A 17489-nucleotide genomic window follows, 5' to 3' on the forward strand; every position below is an offset into this window, starting at 1 on the left:
AAATCTGTTGCTCCCTGCAAAATAGCTTCAATCCAAGAAACCATCATCTCTTTTTCACTTTGCACATTTTATCCCATCAGCCTCTGTGGTGGCCAGTTCATCTAAATAGTAATATTTCAAAATGTAATGGGCAGTCAAAACAGCAAAGGTTAATGTATAAACTGAGTATTGTTTGTCAACCTGAGCTTTTTAACCAATGACCTCTGCAGATGTGTCGTCAAAATCCTTTTGATCTACATACCACCGTCCTGTGGCACCTTTAAAATACCTGTGTGGTCCTGTTGAAATTCCCAGATGGCTTTCCATTTCCACACACGCACACACACACACACCCACAGCCATTCATAACAGAAATTCATGTTTTAGATACAGGAAAATATGTGTGCACAAGTATGTGCGCAAACATGTGCCGTGTGTCAGCACATAAATCAATGGATGTCTGGCGGCCTTGTGGCTAGAGCTCCTGTGTGTGTGTGTGTGTGTTTGAGTGTTAGTAGGTAGTGGGGGTATGGGGGGTAATTGGTGACACAGCGCTCCTTCCACACTGCCAGCTTTAGTTACACATCAATGAACGGTGAATAATACATTAGCCAGGATAGCCCACATTCCTCCTACGTATCCCGTGAGAAAGACAGAAGGATGGAGAAGTAGACAGATGACAAAATGAAAAATATCTACACTATACATCTTCTATAGAGGAAAAAACAAGCTAGAAGAGAAAAGATACTTAAGCCAGAGCTCCCTGTTCCCTCCCTAATCTCATTTGTCATCCACATCACTCAGCCGAACCACCAAACTTCAACCTACCTCACTTCCTGTTTAGATAGTGTCCCTCCTCGCTCGTCCTGATGCACAGCCAGCTTCTTTCTTTTAGATTTATACTGCTGTTAGGAAGCTTTAAGGACAACAGAGCACCTTCGGATGAAAGAGGAGTGGAGGCATAAACTCTAGGCCAGTCAGCTGGCTTGGGTTTAGCTGACTTGCTGAAGTGTGTGAGGGTCCTTGAGCATGGACCAGTGATGCAAGTGCTTCTGTAATCATGGTGCGATTATTTCAGCATCCATCTTACTAGGACAATGACAGGATGAGTTTCTGTTTGTGTATGTGTGTTAGAGAAAGAGAGAAAGCACATTTTGTATGTGTCTATGTCAGCCTGTGCAGTGTGTGTGTGTGTGTGTGTGTGTGTGTGTGTGTGGATCTTCTGCATTTAGGGACTTGTATCCTTGTTAGTCTTTCGGTTTCTGTGCATGTGTATGTGCATATATGTGTGTCCATGTGTGTCGAGTGTGTGTGTTACTAACTGCTGTATGATTTATTCCGTCTTTCTCTGGTGTTGCTGTCTGGGGCCTTCTGTGTGTCATGCCAATGCGCAGAGGTCTTTATGTAATTGAAGCGGGGCCTCTGAAAACCTCCCGCCATATGGACCCCAGCAGCCTTGGATGCCTGTCTGTCCATCCGTCAATTTCTTTTAATTGCCCAGAGCCAGGATTCTGTGCCACGACTCTCTATCGAGTGGTTTCTCCATAGGTTAAATACATTAATATGTAATAAGGTTTGGGACCTCACCAATCCCTGACCATGAGATTGACCAGATAATGCTGAGCTGGGCTGAAAACAGTTAGAGTGTGGATACTAAAGGCGCTAGTCTGGCTTTCCTTATTCTGTCAATTTCATCTCCATTTGATTAACACCCTCATTTCCTAAATGTGTTTCTCAAAGCTGCTACCAATTTTCTCATAAAAAAAACTAGGTGGTGATACTTCCCCTTACTTTATTTGTTTTTTAAGGGAAAACATTCAGACTGTGAACCAAAAACAACCCTTCACTGCATTGATATCATGTTGTTGAAAGCATGGAGCTATTACAGAGTTTTGTATTGTTTGCAGTTTAAATGTAGTTATTGTTTTGTGTCATAAAGTTTATGTCCATGTGTCCTGTAAAGTTATTTAGCCAGGTTCCTGGAATCTGTGTGGCATAGTGTGTTTTTTGGAGGTTAGAGTTTGCCAATCTCCACGGCCGTATTTTGTTTATTACGCTAATTATTTAAAAAAAAAAAGTGGTAATAATTTATTGTGGCAGTACAACAATTCATACCTTTAGCAGCCAGAAAGTCCAGCTCTTATTTACTCCCTTCAAATTGCATCATCCCTCTAGAGTCACATAAAGTTTTTGTTGCATCTGTTGTCAGAATGTTGCAGCTGATGTTTGCATTTTCTCACATCATCTTGTGATGTTTGCAGTCAGGATTTGAAGCTTATTCTGCAGTACTGTTACACTTAGAGCGGGCCACTTTGCAGGAATATAAGCTATATATATGGCTAGTATGTAAATGCAACGTACATGTAAGGTCAAGCAGACATTGGCATCGACATGGCAATGTCTTCAGCTTTTTATGGATGCTCCCGACGTACTCTCTGTATGCCTGTCTCCTGGCTGGTTCATTACTGGTGCTTTTAGGTGCTAAAGAGGTGAAGTCCATTTGCACAGAGGAGGTCTAACAAGTCAAGTTATTACAGCAGCCAAGTGTGAGATTAATTAACTCAGTGGCGATTAAGAATGCAGCTCTGACAAGAATCTCTGTGGAAGCAAGGGGTGGGAGGGAGAGAGAGAGAGGGAGAGAGCGACACACAGATAGTGTGAGAGAGCGCTTCCACTCCGAAACAGATCAATGCGATTAATCTCACGAAGCCATTTGTGAGTATGTGACATCGAAAAACAAAATAGCCATAAATTATAATGATCTTCCCTCCCTGCACCTCTTACTCTAAATTAATGATGCCAAATAACAAATAAACACATTTGTCTGCCTCCACCCACTTCAGAGGTAAAATAAAAGCCTGGTCCCCAAAATAAATGCATGAAGCCTTTTCCCGTAATCAATTGGCAGCTGTTTGTCATCATAGATCATTAACCGTTGTTCGCGGTGCAAAGAATGAAAAAAGGCAGACAGAAATGAGGTAGTACCCAGCTGTCTCATGCAAGAGAGAGCGCGAGCAATGCTACTGCCAAGGTTTTGCGGGATGGAAATTTGAACTACTTCACTTCAAAGCTAGTTAGTTCGTTAAAGCCAGCAAGAGCACACCTAAGCAGAAGAAAAAGATACGGAAGAATGGGAGTGGTAGCCATATGTGTGACAGAGAGACTGTCATTAAAGTGGAACAAAGGAGAAACAGAAAAGAAAGGAAGGAAGGACGGAAGGAAGGATTTGTGAGGAAAAGGGAAAGGACAAAACGACATGACCTGCCCAGTTTACTTTGCCCAGTGTTTTATAAACAGCATCTGGTGTCTGAGCCATTGTTCCTGTTTCTGTTAGTATTTGTAATGCCTCATGCTACATAAGGATTTTAATTGTTTTACAGAAAGCACCACTCCCCAGCTTCTTTGTACGCTATGGCACAGAGAAAGAGATATCTGTGCTTTTATGTGATCTTTGTGTGTGTGGATTTGCGTGGCTGTTAGAGAAAGGGTGTGTGTGTGTGTGTGCGTGCGTGCGTGCGTGCGTGTGTGTGTGAGATCGTCTTAGTCACACAGGCCCGCAGAGCCCTGACCTGGCGAGCTGCATTCCTAACTTTAACTGCCCCAACCTCCCTTTTTGTTCCCAGTGTCTTTGACCTGAAATGCTAATGACTGGGCAGGCAGGTAAACTGCAGCAAGCCCTCTGTCTACTTAATGAGCTGATGTGAGAGGCACCAGCCTGCCCGTAGGGTTTTCACATCACCTGTTCCTCCTTATCCTTACATTAGAAAAGAGAGGACGGGGGAGTGGAGACGCAATGATGTGTATGTGTGCTGGTGATGGAGGTGTAGTGTAATTACTCATCTCCTAAAAATTCCCCATCTGCCATTTTTTCCTTTTTTCCCCACCCTTTTTTTTCTTCCTCACAGGTAAACGAGGGCATACCTGGGAAATTAACATGACTGGCGGTGATAATGACTTGATAATTACCCTGCAACATCCTCATAAATCACCAGCGGTTGCTCGATTAGCCAAAAGATGGCTTTTGGTATGTCTAGCGTAGCCGTCCATGCTAATAGGATAGTCCCCAGCTCTTACTCTGGTTCTGTTTTTTGTTTATTCTGTCTGTGTGAGTTTCCGAGGAGAAGCAGAAAAGAAACAAGCAAACCTCAAAGACTTTTGGTCTCTACCGCTGCGGTACTTTTAAAACTGTTTTAAAGTAATTGGAAGCCACTGGCATGCGGAAAATGCGGACCGCGTTGGGGCTTTGCCCCTCACTGCAGACACACAGGCAGCTGTTCCGGGTGTAACAGGAAGTAGACATCTTTAATTAGATTCAACACGATCATTACATGCTGTGCTGGAAGTGCATCGTAAGGTGATCTGATATGCTGGCAGATGACTGTATTAGGAGAGACTGTATTAAAAGAAACAATGGTAGAGGGAGAGAGAGAGGGAGGGAGAGAGTATGTGTTTGTGAGAGAGACTCAGTGGCTATTGAAACAGAATGGCAAAGCTGGGTGCTAAGCACTTTTCTTGTGGTGTGCAGCCATTCAAAAAGCCACGGCTTTTATTCAATGCCCGGTTCCAGCTCTTTCCAGGCTGCACCCCTAGTGAACAAACAGGATTTGTGTGTGTGTGTGTGTGTGTGTGTATGTGTGTGTTTGCGTACCAGTCTTAATAACATGTCTCATTTTCTATTTGTATGTGTGTTGGTGTTATTAGTTTAAATAATGCATTATGCATAATGTGTATGCATTGGTATTACGTAAGTGTACAGTATGGGTCTGTGTTCCCATGTAATTGAGTTCTGTTTGTTGAGTCAGCCATTGCTGACACACAAAATTGTCTGAAACCTGCTATTAGAGCCGTGAAGTAACTGCTCACGCACAATCCGGCTGCACAGGCGGCACAATAGCCCACCTCCTATTGAACAGGAGTGTGTGTGTATGTGTGTATCTGTGCATATTTATGCTTCCAGTGCCTCTGAGACACTCAGATAATCGCGTGCTTTCACCCTTACAAGCAAATACTCATTCATTCACACAGGTGAGTGTGTCCATGCACACACAAACACCACTCTCTGCACCAATTAAAATTTTTCCATTGAAATTCACATATGGGTCCCCAAGGACAGTTGCTGCTATCACATTTTCATATTTTTGGTCCAGTGCTATCTCCTAACCGGTCTGTTGCCACAGCTATCGGGTGGCTGTGAATGGAAGCCCTGGTTGGCACAGGGGAGATGGAGGAGAGGAGAAGAGGAAGAAAAGGACAAGAGAGAACAGAGAAAAGGACAGCAGTGAAGTAGACGATGGCTCCCTGGCCTGCAGTAAGGCAATGAGCAAGAACAGTTCCCATCAGGCTGCATGTCAAACACAGACACTTCAGGCGAACACACAAACATACACGGGATATTGTAGATGTTTACACACAGACACACACTCTCTCTGAGGGCCGCTGCGTGTTAGCATGCCAATGAAAGAAGTGCAGGGGCTGTGGGGAATACAAGAGAGCGTCTACCAGCTCTCCATCCTCTCCTCTCCCTCCTTTTCTCTCCTCTGTGTTCTCTCCTCCCTCCTGCTCCCCTCTTTGTTACCTTACCGGCCCCCTTTGCCTTTCATTCCCATCTCTTTCTCTGCTTTGTTTGCTCCCCCTCTCTTTGTCTCTACTTTGAATATCTCTTCTTTTCTTTTGCACTCCCATCTCTTGCTCCCCCCCTTTTCTCTCCAGTTTTTTCCGTGACTCTTTCTCTTCCCCTTTTTCCTCTCTCTCTCTCTCTCTCTCTCTCTCTCTCTCTCTCTTTCCACTTTTGCTGAAATCTGTGGAGACTTACAAGCAACGTTGGTATAAATGAGTGTGTGCTGAATGACTGCCACACCCAAAGCTGGGAATCTTTCTCCCTCTCTCTTTTTACTCGCCTCTCCCTCGCTTATCTCGACAAATAAACACATATCCAATAGTTATTTCCTTTGTGCTGTGGCTGTGTCAAGCTGAGAAGTAATGCATTGAAAATGCAGGAAACTGGCACTTACTCTGTTATTGTTTGAACATGGTTCATTCCTCATTCATTGCCTTTTGCATCTCCCGCGCATGTTCCAACATTTTAATTTTACCCCGAACGGTCAGTTTTACTTGGTGCTCAGATCCAGAGTGACTTATAATTGCCAAGAAAATACAAGTTCATCTTCCATCTGAAGGACATTTTCACAGTGTGTTAATGGACACACGCTGACCTCAGAGATCAAACCTGTGATGTTTTAGCTCCAGTGTGGTCTCTGTCTCCATAAGGCCGAGAAGTCTTTGCTTTCACAAAAGGACGTAATCTGTAGAAATGTGTCGGGTGGTCGATGAAGGTAAAGTGTGAGGGAGGATGTGCTAAATGTGACTTGGATGGAGTTAGCAAGTCCTGACACTCACCTGTCACAATGTTAGCCAGCAACACTAATACCCAAAATCCCTCAGAGAGGCAGAGGCGCCAGGTGAATTTCTGCTCACAGACAGACACACAGGCACAGACTCACCTCATGCTGGGATGCTGTCTTTTCTTGAATAAAGATACATGTACTTAGATCATTTTTTTTGCATGCCTCCCTTTGATTCAAGTAGCTTTTTTTGTTTGGTGCATTCTAACATTTAAACAAGACTGTTAAGTAAGAATGAGGATTATTTGAAGAATAATTAAACCATTATCTATCTTTCCCTCCTCTCGTTTGACCTTTGAGGCACTTCATATTTATTAGCATCTGCGATACCTCACATGATTCTTATCGCTGCGCTATGTGTTCATTAGCCACATCCACTGAGGAGTCATCTGAGGAGTCTGCAGGTTTGACCAGACAAAGCAGCAAATCAAAGGATATCGGCGCTGCTTTATCTCATCGAGTAAATTACTCCACCACCCCCCTTTCATGTCTCTCTCTTTGTAGATGAACATATAATGAGGCAATTGTTGAACATGAGTAACAAGCTTAAAATAAATGCCAAAGTACATGGGATGAGATGGATAAATAGAGAGACGTTCTTTTTTTTTTTTTTAGAAAAATGTGAATTTTTTTTCCCCATGTCAGCAGAATTGCTGTTAAACTCTGATTATATAAAAAGTAGCTGAAACACAAAAGAGGCTGCTAAGTTATCTGTCAAGAGATATTTTAAATTTCATTACATGATGTCCTTTCTTCTATAGTTTTTGTTTTTATATAGTATACTTCACTGTCTGCACAACAGAACAGTCTGCATTTTAACACTTCTCTCTCCTGACGTGCCCTTGAGCAAGGCTTTGAACCCCTGCCTACAAAAGAGTGCTTTGGTGGAAATTGAATAAAAGACAGAGGGTGCAGTTTTTACAGTATATGTTATAAATAGGTGAGGTTGAAAGCTGGGTAATAGTGGAGCTGATGTTGGGGCGCGTGTTGCCTGCTTGTTATTTTGGTATGTGTCAAAGAAGTCTTTTTATAGAAATTTGAAATGTGCGCCTAGGATGTGTATTTGGTGTATCAGGTATATTTGTTAGCCTTTCATCTGCGTGGCAGATCCTGAATCAATCAGAGCTCGATGAGGTTGCAGTTACACTAAATCGTGTTTTAAATATGAATCGTACTCAAGGTATTTCTGTCCCCCAGGGAGCATGAGGAATGAAATCAACAGCTGTAGTGACACACACGCACACTCTGTCCTACACACACACACACACACAAACAGACAGCCAAATTACTCTGTCTCGCTTCCTTTCTTACTCTTGACTAATACAAACATACACACACGCACAAATACCCACAAAATTCGACTAGGAGATCTGTATTTCCATATGCAGATCCTCAGGGTGAAGGCGAACCTGCTCCTTGCTCGCTTGTTTGCATTTCTCAGTCGCAGTTGGCTGAGTCATTCGCCAGGAAATCAGATGATGGCACCAAGGCGTCTCACGCACAGGCACACACTGCACAAGTCACCCCGCACTTGGATTCAGAAAACTAATTCATGACTGGAGCGCTATGCTTAAACAGTGTTTACTGTCAGTGTTTGATGTTGAATTTCACTGGAGGGACAAAAAAAAAAAAAAAAAGAATTATGAAATGTTGTAAAACAGAGAGAGAGAGGTGTGGAGCATTTCCAGGAAAGGTTGTAAGTGAGAAATGGCTTCATTTATGGTAAAACTTGAGGCAATAGTTTCCATGTTAGGTGATGTAAACACTCCACGTCCCTACAGAAATCTGGTGCTGTGCCCATTTCCTGCCGGTGGTTAAACACAGACAGGCCCGATGCCCTTAACATAATCATTTGCAAATGAGGAACATACCTATCTGAAATGAGATGTAAGAGGTAAACGTGACACCAAGCCTTACTGAATCATTGCTACAATGAAACTGTACTTGGTAGATCATTACTGAGGTCTGATTTATTTTAGGACCTTTTTCAACTCATTAGAGTTGAGAGGTGAGTTAAAGCACTGGCAGCCCAAATTAGTTTTCATATGACAAGGCCAAACATCTCCGTGTTGTAAATCAGCATGTGCTGGGATGACTCTTTGAGGGAAATGTTTCAGTGGGGAATGAAACCCAGTGAACTTCACATCACACAGGGAGGCATGACTGTAAAAGAAAAGAAAAAGAAGAAGGTGTTTTCGGTCTTCTCAGACAAAGGCCCAGAACTCTGTTATTAAGTCATGACAGTCAGCATCAGCAGTCTTGTGGGAGCAGTACACTCACGTGAGGATAACTATGTACATGCTCAGTAAAGAGGCAGGCGGACACATGAAGATAAGTGTGGATAAATGTTATGGACAGTGAACAAAAGCTTTCACATTACTTCCTAAGAGCAAAATGTTGAATGCAGCTTTCAAAGTTTGGGACAGACTCAGAATTGGATTTTGAAGGCAATCTAAAGCACTTGTGTCAGAGAGCAAGTAGCCAATAAAACAAGTGCTAATGGTTCAACCCCAACTGTGAATGTGTGTGTGTGTGTTATGTTGTCAGTACTGTTGATGAAGGGGCTGTGACATATTCAATAGCAACCGAACACAGAGCCATTCAATGAACCCATGGGACAATGCACACAGCTGTGAATGGCTGGTCCTGGGCAGGGTGAGGGGTTGGGTGGTTAACTAGGAAGTTGAGGCTAAAAAGGAAGAGAATGTGGACATTCAAATGCACACACACACACACACACACACACACACACACACACACACACACACACACACACACATATACACACTCACATACACAGACAAAATGGGGAGTCAGGGAAAAGGAGTTTTTGTAATCTGTTAGTATTCATTTTTTTCACTTTCCAATGAAGTCAGTTATGTTGCATGCTCATCTACAGTCACTTGTATAAAGTGAAACAATAAAAGAAACCTCAATGTTTTAAGAGGCCAACATTAAAGTAACAAACCCACAGTGACAATGCAATAAACCAAGCAGAAGCTTCAGTTTTAACCACTTTACATTTACTCACATATCAAACAGACACACGTGCCATCACTCACTTACACACACTCATTCAAGCACACACATGCTGACACACATGTGTTGGCGCACACATGAACACATAGACGCACACCTGGTTTTGCAGACAGCTGCCCTCAGGGCTACCTGTTCGTCAGATCCTCTGTGCTTTGTAATTAGGAGAGTTAGTGAGAGAAGGGGAAAGGGAGGGGTAGAGTGAGAGAGAGAGAAGGACATGAGAGAAAGAGGGGGAATGGGAGAGAGAGAAAGAGAAAGAGGGAGGGGGTAAAGACAAAAGGGGCCCATTCCATCGGCAGTACAGGAACTAGACTAGACTTCATGAGCCCTTGGAAAAGGCAGCGCCCTCCTTGACTTGGTTGCAGCAGATACACACACACACACGCACACACGTACACACATACACACTCACATATATGCAATTTCAAAAAAAGCAGCTGCACTAGCTCGCAATGTCTCCTTTACCACGATCAAAGCTCTTTCTTTTTCCATTTCAACTGCCTTGCTGTGCTCCGCTCTGCTCCCTCAAAGCCTCTGACAGAAAAGAACATTGTTGTGTTTGTTTTTGTTTATTTATCACAAAGACCCAGCGTCATTGGGTAAGAGCTGCTTGTCAGAAATTGCCTCTGCAGCCGCAGCGGGCCAAGCAGACAGAAAAAAAAAAAAAAAATGGCACGCTGTAACAACCCAAATAGTCCTCGGCCCCAAGGTATCTTTTGACGAGGGGAAAATAATTGAGGGCAGGGGCCCAGTGACAAATGCAGAGGGCAAAGACTTGCGTTCATTAGAGTTCCCCACAGGGAGAGATGATATAAGAGTCAGATTGAGAGAGAGGGAAAGAACCTGGAGAAGAAAATTAGAGACAAGGAGGGAGACAGAGAAAGGTAGACTTATTTGCTAGGTATCGACATCGTAACCCTGTTAGCACACACAGGACAAACCTCTTGTGCGACAGCCATTGTGGGATGACTGACAGTGAGTGTTAGCAGGGTGAAGTATGTGTGTGTGTTGTTGACGGGGAAGTGGGTGGGTTTGGGGGCGCTCAGGAATTCCACAGAGGAATCACCTCCTTGGCCTGTCCATGTCGCAGCAACCAATTACCGTGACTGTGAGTGTTTGTGTGTGGGTGCTGGAGGGGAGGTCTTGCCATAAAATGGAGGGGGCTTCTCCTAATCATCGCACTCTGGCCCCGCACAAAGGCAAAAAGGCTGCTTGGACAATTTGAATTTGAATAGCATCTCTCCTTCTGCTCTCTTTTTTTTTCTGTGTCTCTCTTCCTCTTTCTCTCCCTCAGCTTCACATTGGATGACAAAAGCGGAGCCAACAAAGATAGCGCACAAAGCAATCAGGCTAATAGCGCTAATAACTTGAGCGTGGGGTCCTCGCTCTCAATGTTGACACATTTCACTGTTTCTGTGGCTAAACAGAGGCTCAAGTGTTTGGCAACCAGACGGCATAGTATTTTAATGGAGTGGCTACCCCATGCCAGGTTGCCATGTGCTTGGTCTGTTTGACTGTAGGAGAGCACAACAAAAGCTTCTCGGAGTAGAGGTGGGGAGAAGATAATTAACTAGTGGAGAAGCCTAAAGGGAAGGATTTTCAGGGAAGGAGTCATTAGGGGCTTTTGAATTATTTTTTTCTCATTACTTTTTCTGGGTGAATACAAAATCCCGCTGTCATCATGTTTCATTAATACAGCAGCCATTTTGTTATGCACTTAAAGCAGGAGATCACGCTACCGCAGGAAGCAATTACGTCAACAAAAAAGCTTCCGGTTGACATTTCAAACATTGTTGTGCATCTTGTGTCTGTGACACTCGTTTCTCCAAGGTTGTCGAGACATATCCTTTAGCTCCCCCAGGGTTTCGGTTCAGTTATCTTTCAGTTGTCATCTGACGGGGTCACGCTAACAAAGACGAGCATGCTAAAAAGCTCAAAGAAGTCCGAGCTAAATCCCTCACCTGTCTGCTCCTTGCGACCCAGGGACTTAGCCCTGTGAAACAACTATAGCCTTTCTTCTCCTTCCCTCCTTCGGCCCTTCTCTTTTTTTTTTTCCCTCTCTTTCGAGAAGCCTGCTTGTTTGAACAAAGAAATATTTTAAGAGGCTTGTTACTCCGGGTGCTGTGTGTGTTTGCGTGTGTGCATGTGAGTGTGTATTGGATGCGGCAACATAGCGACGAATGCTTCAGTGCCCTCCCCTGTTATTAGGCCTGCCCTGTCATTACAGGATTAGAGTGTTGGGGTTGGCTTTGCGTGTGTGTGTGCGTGTGTGTGCGTGTGTGTGCGTATGTGCGTGTACGCGTGTATTTGCCTGCATATGATCTCCCCAAGCCTGTTTGTATTTCTGCAATTTTTCTCACACAATCAGAGCACGCAGAGAAAACAAATGTCGCTACCATTTTTTTCTCCCCCCACGTTTGTTTCGCTAATCCCAGGTGCATTTGACCTCTATCATAAATAACACTTTACTAAAGCAGTCCCCAGGTTATTCATACAGTGACTCGCTAATTGAATAGTCTTCATAAACAGTGGGAGGTTGAAAAACATTCCCCCGTACGCCACACGTCACATCCATCACAGCGCAGCATGAAAACACAAGTGTAGATGTAGCGATTGGCAAGAAAAGAGGAAGAGGGAAGAGAAAGAGGAAAAAAACGAATGAAAAGAGGTCAGACTTATCACTTCCTTGTGGAGTGAAGAGAGAGAGAAATTAGTGGGAGTGTGAAAGTGTGGGATGAAAAAATAGGGGATAGATGAAGTGAATGAGTGGGAGAAAGAGAAACAGCGGGGAATTAGAGCCATCATTTCACAGGAATGATGAGAAAGAGATTGAAAATGAATGAGAAAAAAAAGTGAGAGTGCACGCGAGGAAGATGGATTAAACAGGCTTGTGCATCTGTGTACGCTGTTCACAGCGCTACCTCCCACATGTGCGTGCTGTGTGTGTGTTTTACGGCAGTAAATTTGCATGCTCATTTGCCTGATTTACTCTGTTTGCTTGTTTCTTTTTTCCCCGCTCGAACCTACAACTTTTAATTTTCTGATTTTACATTTCCAGGATTTGAAAAAGTGAAGTGAAACTTCTAGAGCTAAAAGGCAAACAAGAGCGCTCTCTGTGCGTGGGGAAAGTGTGCTATAGTTTACACACCGGTTGTCTCTCCCTCAACTCGTCCTTCTGGTTTTCTTTCCGTCTTTTTTGCTTTTTTTTCTCTCTCTCAACCGGGCCCATTAAGCAAGCTGCCAGATAGGCAGGAAGCTTTCAGAGGTTGTCTACTATCAAAGAAAAAAAATGTCTCTCTTTAATTTGTCTACTCTGCCTCTATGTGTTGGTTTGACACACAAAAACAGTGTCTTTGTGCATATAGCACTTAGCACTTTCTTTCTCTGCTTTTTTTGGTTTCCTTTAGATTTTCTGGGTCTGGGCAGGTGTCTGAATTTGTTGTACAGTCATGAATATTGCAGTGTACTTCCATTGCCTGATGTGTTATTCACACACACAAACACAGTGTGCAGAGACACACGTACAATACAGCCACCCGCACATGCACACGCACACACACACACACACACACACACACACACACACACACACACACTGACAGAGAGGGAGTGGCCATAAAAGGTTGGGGTCATTTGGTGCTTTTGCTCTGGCCCATTGACTCAGGATTGGTGCTCCACTTTGGGCACAATGCAGGGCTTTGCACCAAATACACACACACACTTACACTTACACTTACACACACACACACACACACAAGTAACCTCCCAGACACACATACACTCATTCAAACACACACAAACACAGACCTGACAAGGTTAAACAGTGCAGATGCATCGGGGTGGGAAGGGTCACTGCTGCACACGCACTCCAGAATGATCCACAGTCCAAACCGCTGAGTCCGATTGCACAGGTGTGCGTGTTTGTGTGTTTTGCATATCTCTCTATCTGCTCTCCAATTCTCGTTCTTTCTCTCCCTCATCTCTGCCCCCCCCCCCCCCCCCCCCCCCCTTCCCCCTCTTTGACTCCCCCTGTTTGTCATTGTGTTTCACCATGTTGCCATTTTCAGCAAGGTCAGCGCTAATGACAAGCCAGCGTACCACACACAAAAGCCCAGTCATAATAATAAACACCAGGCAGCGGAGGTGTATCATTTCCACTACACCGGCTTACCTACCTGCATAGCTGACAGTAACAGTTCCCAAATCACACTCTGTCACTGTATGAGTCAGGGGAAGTCCTGCAGCTAGTGTGTGCTGACACAGTTTCTAAGATGAAAACACCAGTAGACCTTTTATTTGCTCAAGTGACAAATGTGGCCCATTGCATATGCTCTCGGCAGACTGCAGTCATGACTTGTTGTAAGGCATTTCCACTATCAGCGCAGAGAGAGTTTTGGAGACTAACTGGAAAGACAGACACAGAGAGAGAGAAGATCATTTGTGACAAAGGTTGTGAGCCAGATTTGACCTTGTGCTGTGAGTGCATGATATTCACTTCAGTTCCCAGAGCCACTCCCAGTGAGACAGATCTCTCTGTGTGAACTGGCTCATACTGAAGCTTCCAGACCATTTCGCCTGCAGGAAACAAGCCCAGGCTACATTTGAAATCTGATTGTATGAGTTTTTTTTTTTTGGCTGGAGCTCCCTTGGAACTCATATGTTTTTACCAGTGTAATAGGCACTTACACATGTCAGACACACTGTCATTCAAACCATGTGGGGGTGGAATTCAGTGGGAATTCCCAGTTGAAGGAGAATGCCGACTACACGGAGTCTTTGAGTTCGAGGGTGTTTGCGTTTGTCACCGCTGGTGCTCCTGAATGCTGCAGTGGTGGCAGCAGGCATTTCGAGAAGGGATGGTGAAATCCTGGGGTTATATGCTTTTATTTTGCTCCCAGGTGCCATTTCCTGTCAGCTTACCCTGTGAAAAAAATAAAAAGATGAAAGGGAGACAGAGGCAGAGAAAACTGAGAGATGGTGGTAGAATAGCACAGTGGGTTGAAAGACTTCTTCAGGTTCATCCCCTGCAACTGAGGCGGCCAAAGTGGAACATCTCACACTTCCCTCCATGACCAGGGACAGTGTAAGCTCACTTTCTGCCAGTGCCGTTTCATCATTTTTTACTATCTTGTAGAACAGCACAGCGGTTGAGATAATAACGGTGGCTGCACACTGCGCCTTGAGCGCCAGGTAGTAAAAGACTCGACATTTACAGTCTTCCTTCTGTGCTCTCACAAAGCCGACGTCTTTGCCAGTAGAAACAAGAGAGTGGAAAGTGGATAGGAGAAAAGGGATTTACTGGGGAGATCCCTGTCCACCATTTTGTGGGTTTGTGTGTATTGAGTATGAGAGGTGTGCGCGTTCCCCTGTGTGCGCCAAGACATAGGTGTACAAATAAACGCAAAGGGTGTATGTAATCAAGTATTGACAGAAAGTGAATCCAATTCAAGCGTATTGACCCCGGTTCCGCTCGAGAGCGCCTCTTTTGTGACACCTAACTTTATTACCCCCCTCTCCATTAAAGCCTTCTGTTGGGTTATATATCTTTTGGAGTTTTACAACCTGTTACTCACTGTGTGTGTGTGTGTGTGTGTGTGTGTGTGTGTGTGTGTCACAGTGCCCTGTGGGAAGCGGAACCGTTTCTCTGTGAGACTCACTGTTGTTTCCTTTCGACTGTATAAAAGCAAATGTCTAATAGAAACTAATTAACCAGACAAGGAGACGCAATAAAATGTCACACAATACCTGACAGATTATCCACCTAGATCTGTGTTTCTCACACACACACACTCACACATACACTATTTCTTTATCTAATTGAATCTAATATCACTCAGTTATCTGAGAACAATCTTCATCAAAGCCTCTTGTCTGTTTTTTGGACCCCTCTACACATTTTATTACATTGTTGTAGAACTTTTATGAGTCAACTATTGATCTCCTCCATCGCCGCGTTCCTCTTTGTCTAACCTGGTTGTCTTCTTTCCGCTTCCATTTACAGAGACGCTGATGGACACGAAGTGGGCTACGACAGAATTAGCCTGGACTGCACACCCTGAGACCGGGGTGAGTTTACTAAGCAGCGTGTGTGTGTTTGTGTGTTTCTTTAGATGTTGCCATCTTAATGGAGACAGAGATGCTGAAAAAGAAGAAGGAACTGTGTGTCCAACATGTTTGTTGTTGTGTTTTTATCTTGTAATTAAGACTGAATGTTATACACATGCACACTCATATATGGACAGTCGGTGTGCCTCTAGACTACACCCCGTTTCTGTTCAACACGTTCATTCATTGTTGAGCATTTGCACATTTGCTCCTATGCATACAATATGCCTGATTGCCTCTGTGAAGTTGAACAGTTGTGTACTTCATCATCAGCAAATCACTCACCGGGATGTGTTTTAAGGTTCAACAGGATGCGCTTTTTAGCTAGCTGAAATAAAGATACACAGCAATCCAATTTCACTGACCCACGCAGTCACAGATGTTTCTTTCCTCTTGCCTCAGTGCACTTGAAACATGTGAAAAGCGTAAGTTTTCCCCATGAAGTACCCTTTTAAAAAACAGAAATATTTCTTGGCGTTGACCCGATGCACATCCAGGCATCCAAATCTACCACACACAAAGTGCTGGTGACAGTCTCGTCTTGCTTTCCCATGTGGTCTCCACAATGGAGCAAAAAGAGTCTTGACCCCTCCTCAGCTATACTTCAAAGACCGCCAGCACTCCTCCCCTCGCCTTTGTGTGGCCCTCTGACTTGGCCCTTGTGTTTTGAAAGGTGGGCCCCCATTTTTTATATTTTGTTTTTACCCCAGTGCACTTGCAGGGAGATTCCACCCCAGCTGTTCGAAGTCACCCACCCTCCTTATTCTCCCCTTCCTTTACTTCCAAGTAACTAAGCACTAATGAAGCCAGAGACACTAGCCACATCAGCTGCAACAATCAGTTGGACAAACCCCCTCACAGCCTGTTGTGTCCTCTTTCCCCTTCCTCCTTCCCTCCTCTTATCTGTCCATCTTCCTTTGCCTCCCTTTGCCCCCTCCCCCTGGTTAAGCTACAATGCAGTAGCAATGCTCCCACTGGTCCCATGCGGAAAAGCATAGGAACTGAATAAAAACTCCACCCTGTTTCTTTTCCAACCAAACCTGTAACAGATGCTCCTTTTCAAGAGATGTACATACAGTGGAGAGCCTTTTGCACTCTTTTGCACTCACTCAAAAGACAGGAGATGAATTTCTCTCAAGCCTTTTTTGTTTTGCAGCAGAATGTGCCACAGACAGTACATGTCCCTGAGTTATCTTCCCCCCCTCTGTCTTTCTGCACAGTGTATTGTACGTGTGTTTATTTGTATGCTTTCGCTGTCTTGTAACGGGAACGTCGCAGCTTGTTTTTGTTACGGGTGACAAGTGTTTAAGAGAAACCCGTACAGTGGCAGAGAGGACAAACAAAGTAACATACCGAGAGAGTTGGAGGGGAGGGGGAGAGCAGACAGACTCAGATTAAAAATCCAGAGAAATGTCCATACTGAGAGAGGGAGACAGTGTACAAAGGGTAAAAAAAATCAATGTCAAAGAAGAAAATCATAGAGAAACACACACACACACACACACACACACACTCTCTCTCACTCATGCTCTCCCAGGGATGTTGTCCAGCTGAGTCTGAGTCACAGCATCTCTGTCTTGTTTCACAGTGTTGCACAACACATACAGATAAAGCAGCAGACATTAAGCAACATAACATAAGATGTGTCTATTTGTGTCCGTGAATCCAGAGACAGCTCATGCCATATATATGTTAATGTTTATGACACCACACTAGGTGCAAAAGCCATTTGTGTGTGAGTAAATGCATATTTAAGTATTGAGAATTTCATGGCAGTGTCATCATACATGTGTGTACATGTATTCCTTAGTGTTCTTTCACCTCTATGTCTGCCCTTAGGTATGTGGCTTTCTCTGTCTCACTGTCTGCATATGTCTGTATAGCCTGTAGCATCTGTGCATCATGCTTGTCTCTGTTCAAGTGCGTGTGTGCGTGCATGTCGACACCTATCTCAAACTGGGCTTG

General features: G+C 44.1%; 1 protein-coding gene across 9 annotated transcripts in view; it reads left to right on the plus strand.

Moving 5' to 3' along the window:
- Positions 1-17489, plus strand: part of LOC139627276 (ephrin type-B receptor 3-like) — a 61813-nt gene that overhangs the window by 15173 nt on the left and 29151 nt on the right. For all 9 annotated transcript variants that reach the window (XM_071488054.1, XM_071488061.1, XM_071488057.1 and 6 more), the window contains exon 2: positions 15421-15485. In XM_071488054.1, the coding sequence (XP_071344155.1) occupies positions 15421-15485 (65 nt within the window). The remainder of the gene's footprint in view (positions 1-15420; positions 15486-17489) is intronic.

The sequence above is a fragment of the Trachinotus anak genome, unplaced genomic scaffold (genome assembly GCF_046630095.1).
Source record: "Trachinotus anak isolate AG129_WGS33_773 ecotype Australia unplaced genomic scaffold, CSIRO_AGI_Tana_v1 ptg000010l, whole genome shotgun sequence".
Lineage (NCBI taxonomy): Eukaryota > Metazoa > Chordata > Actinopteri > Carangiformes > Carangidae > Trachinotus > Trachinotus anak.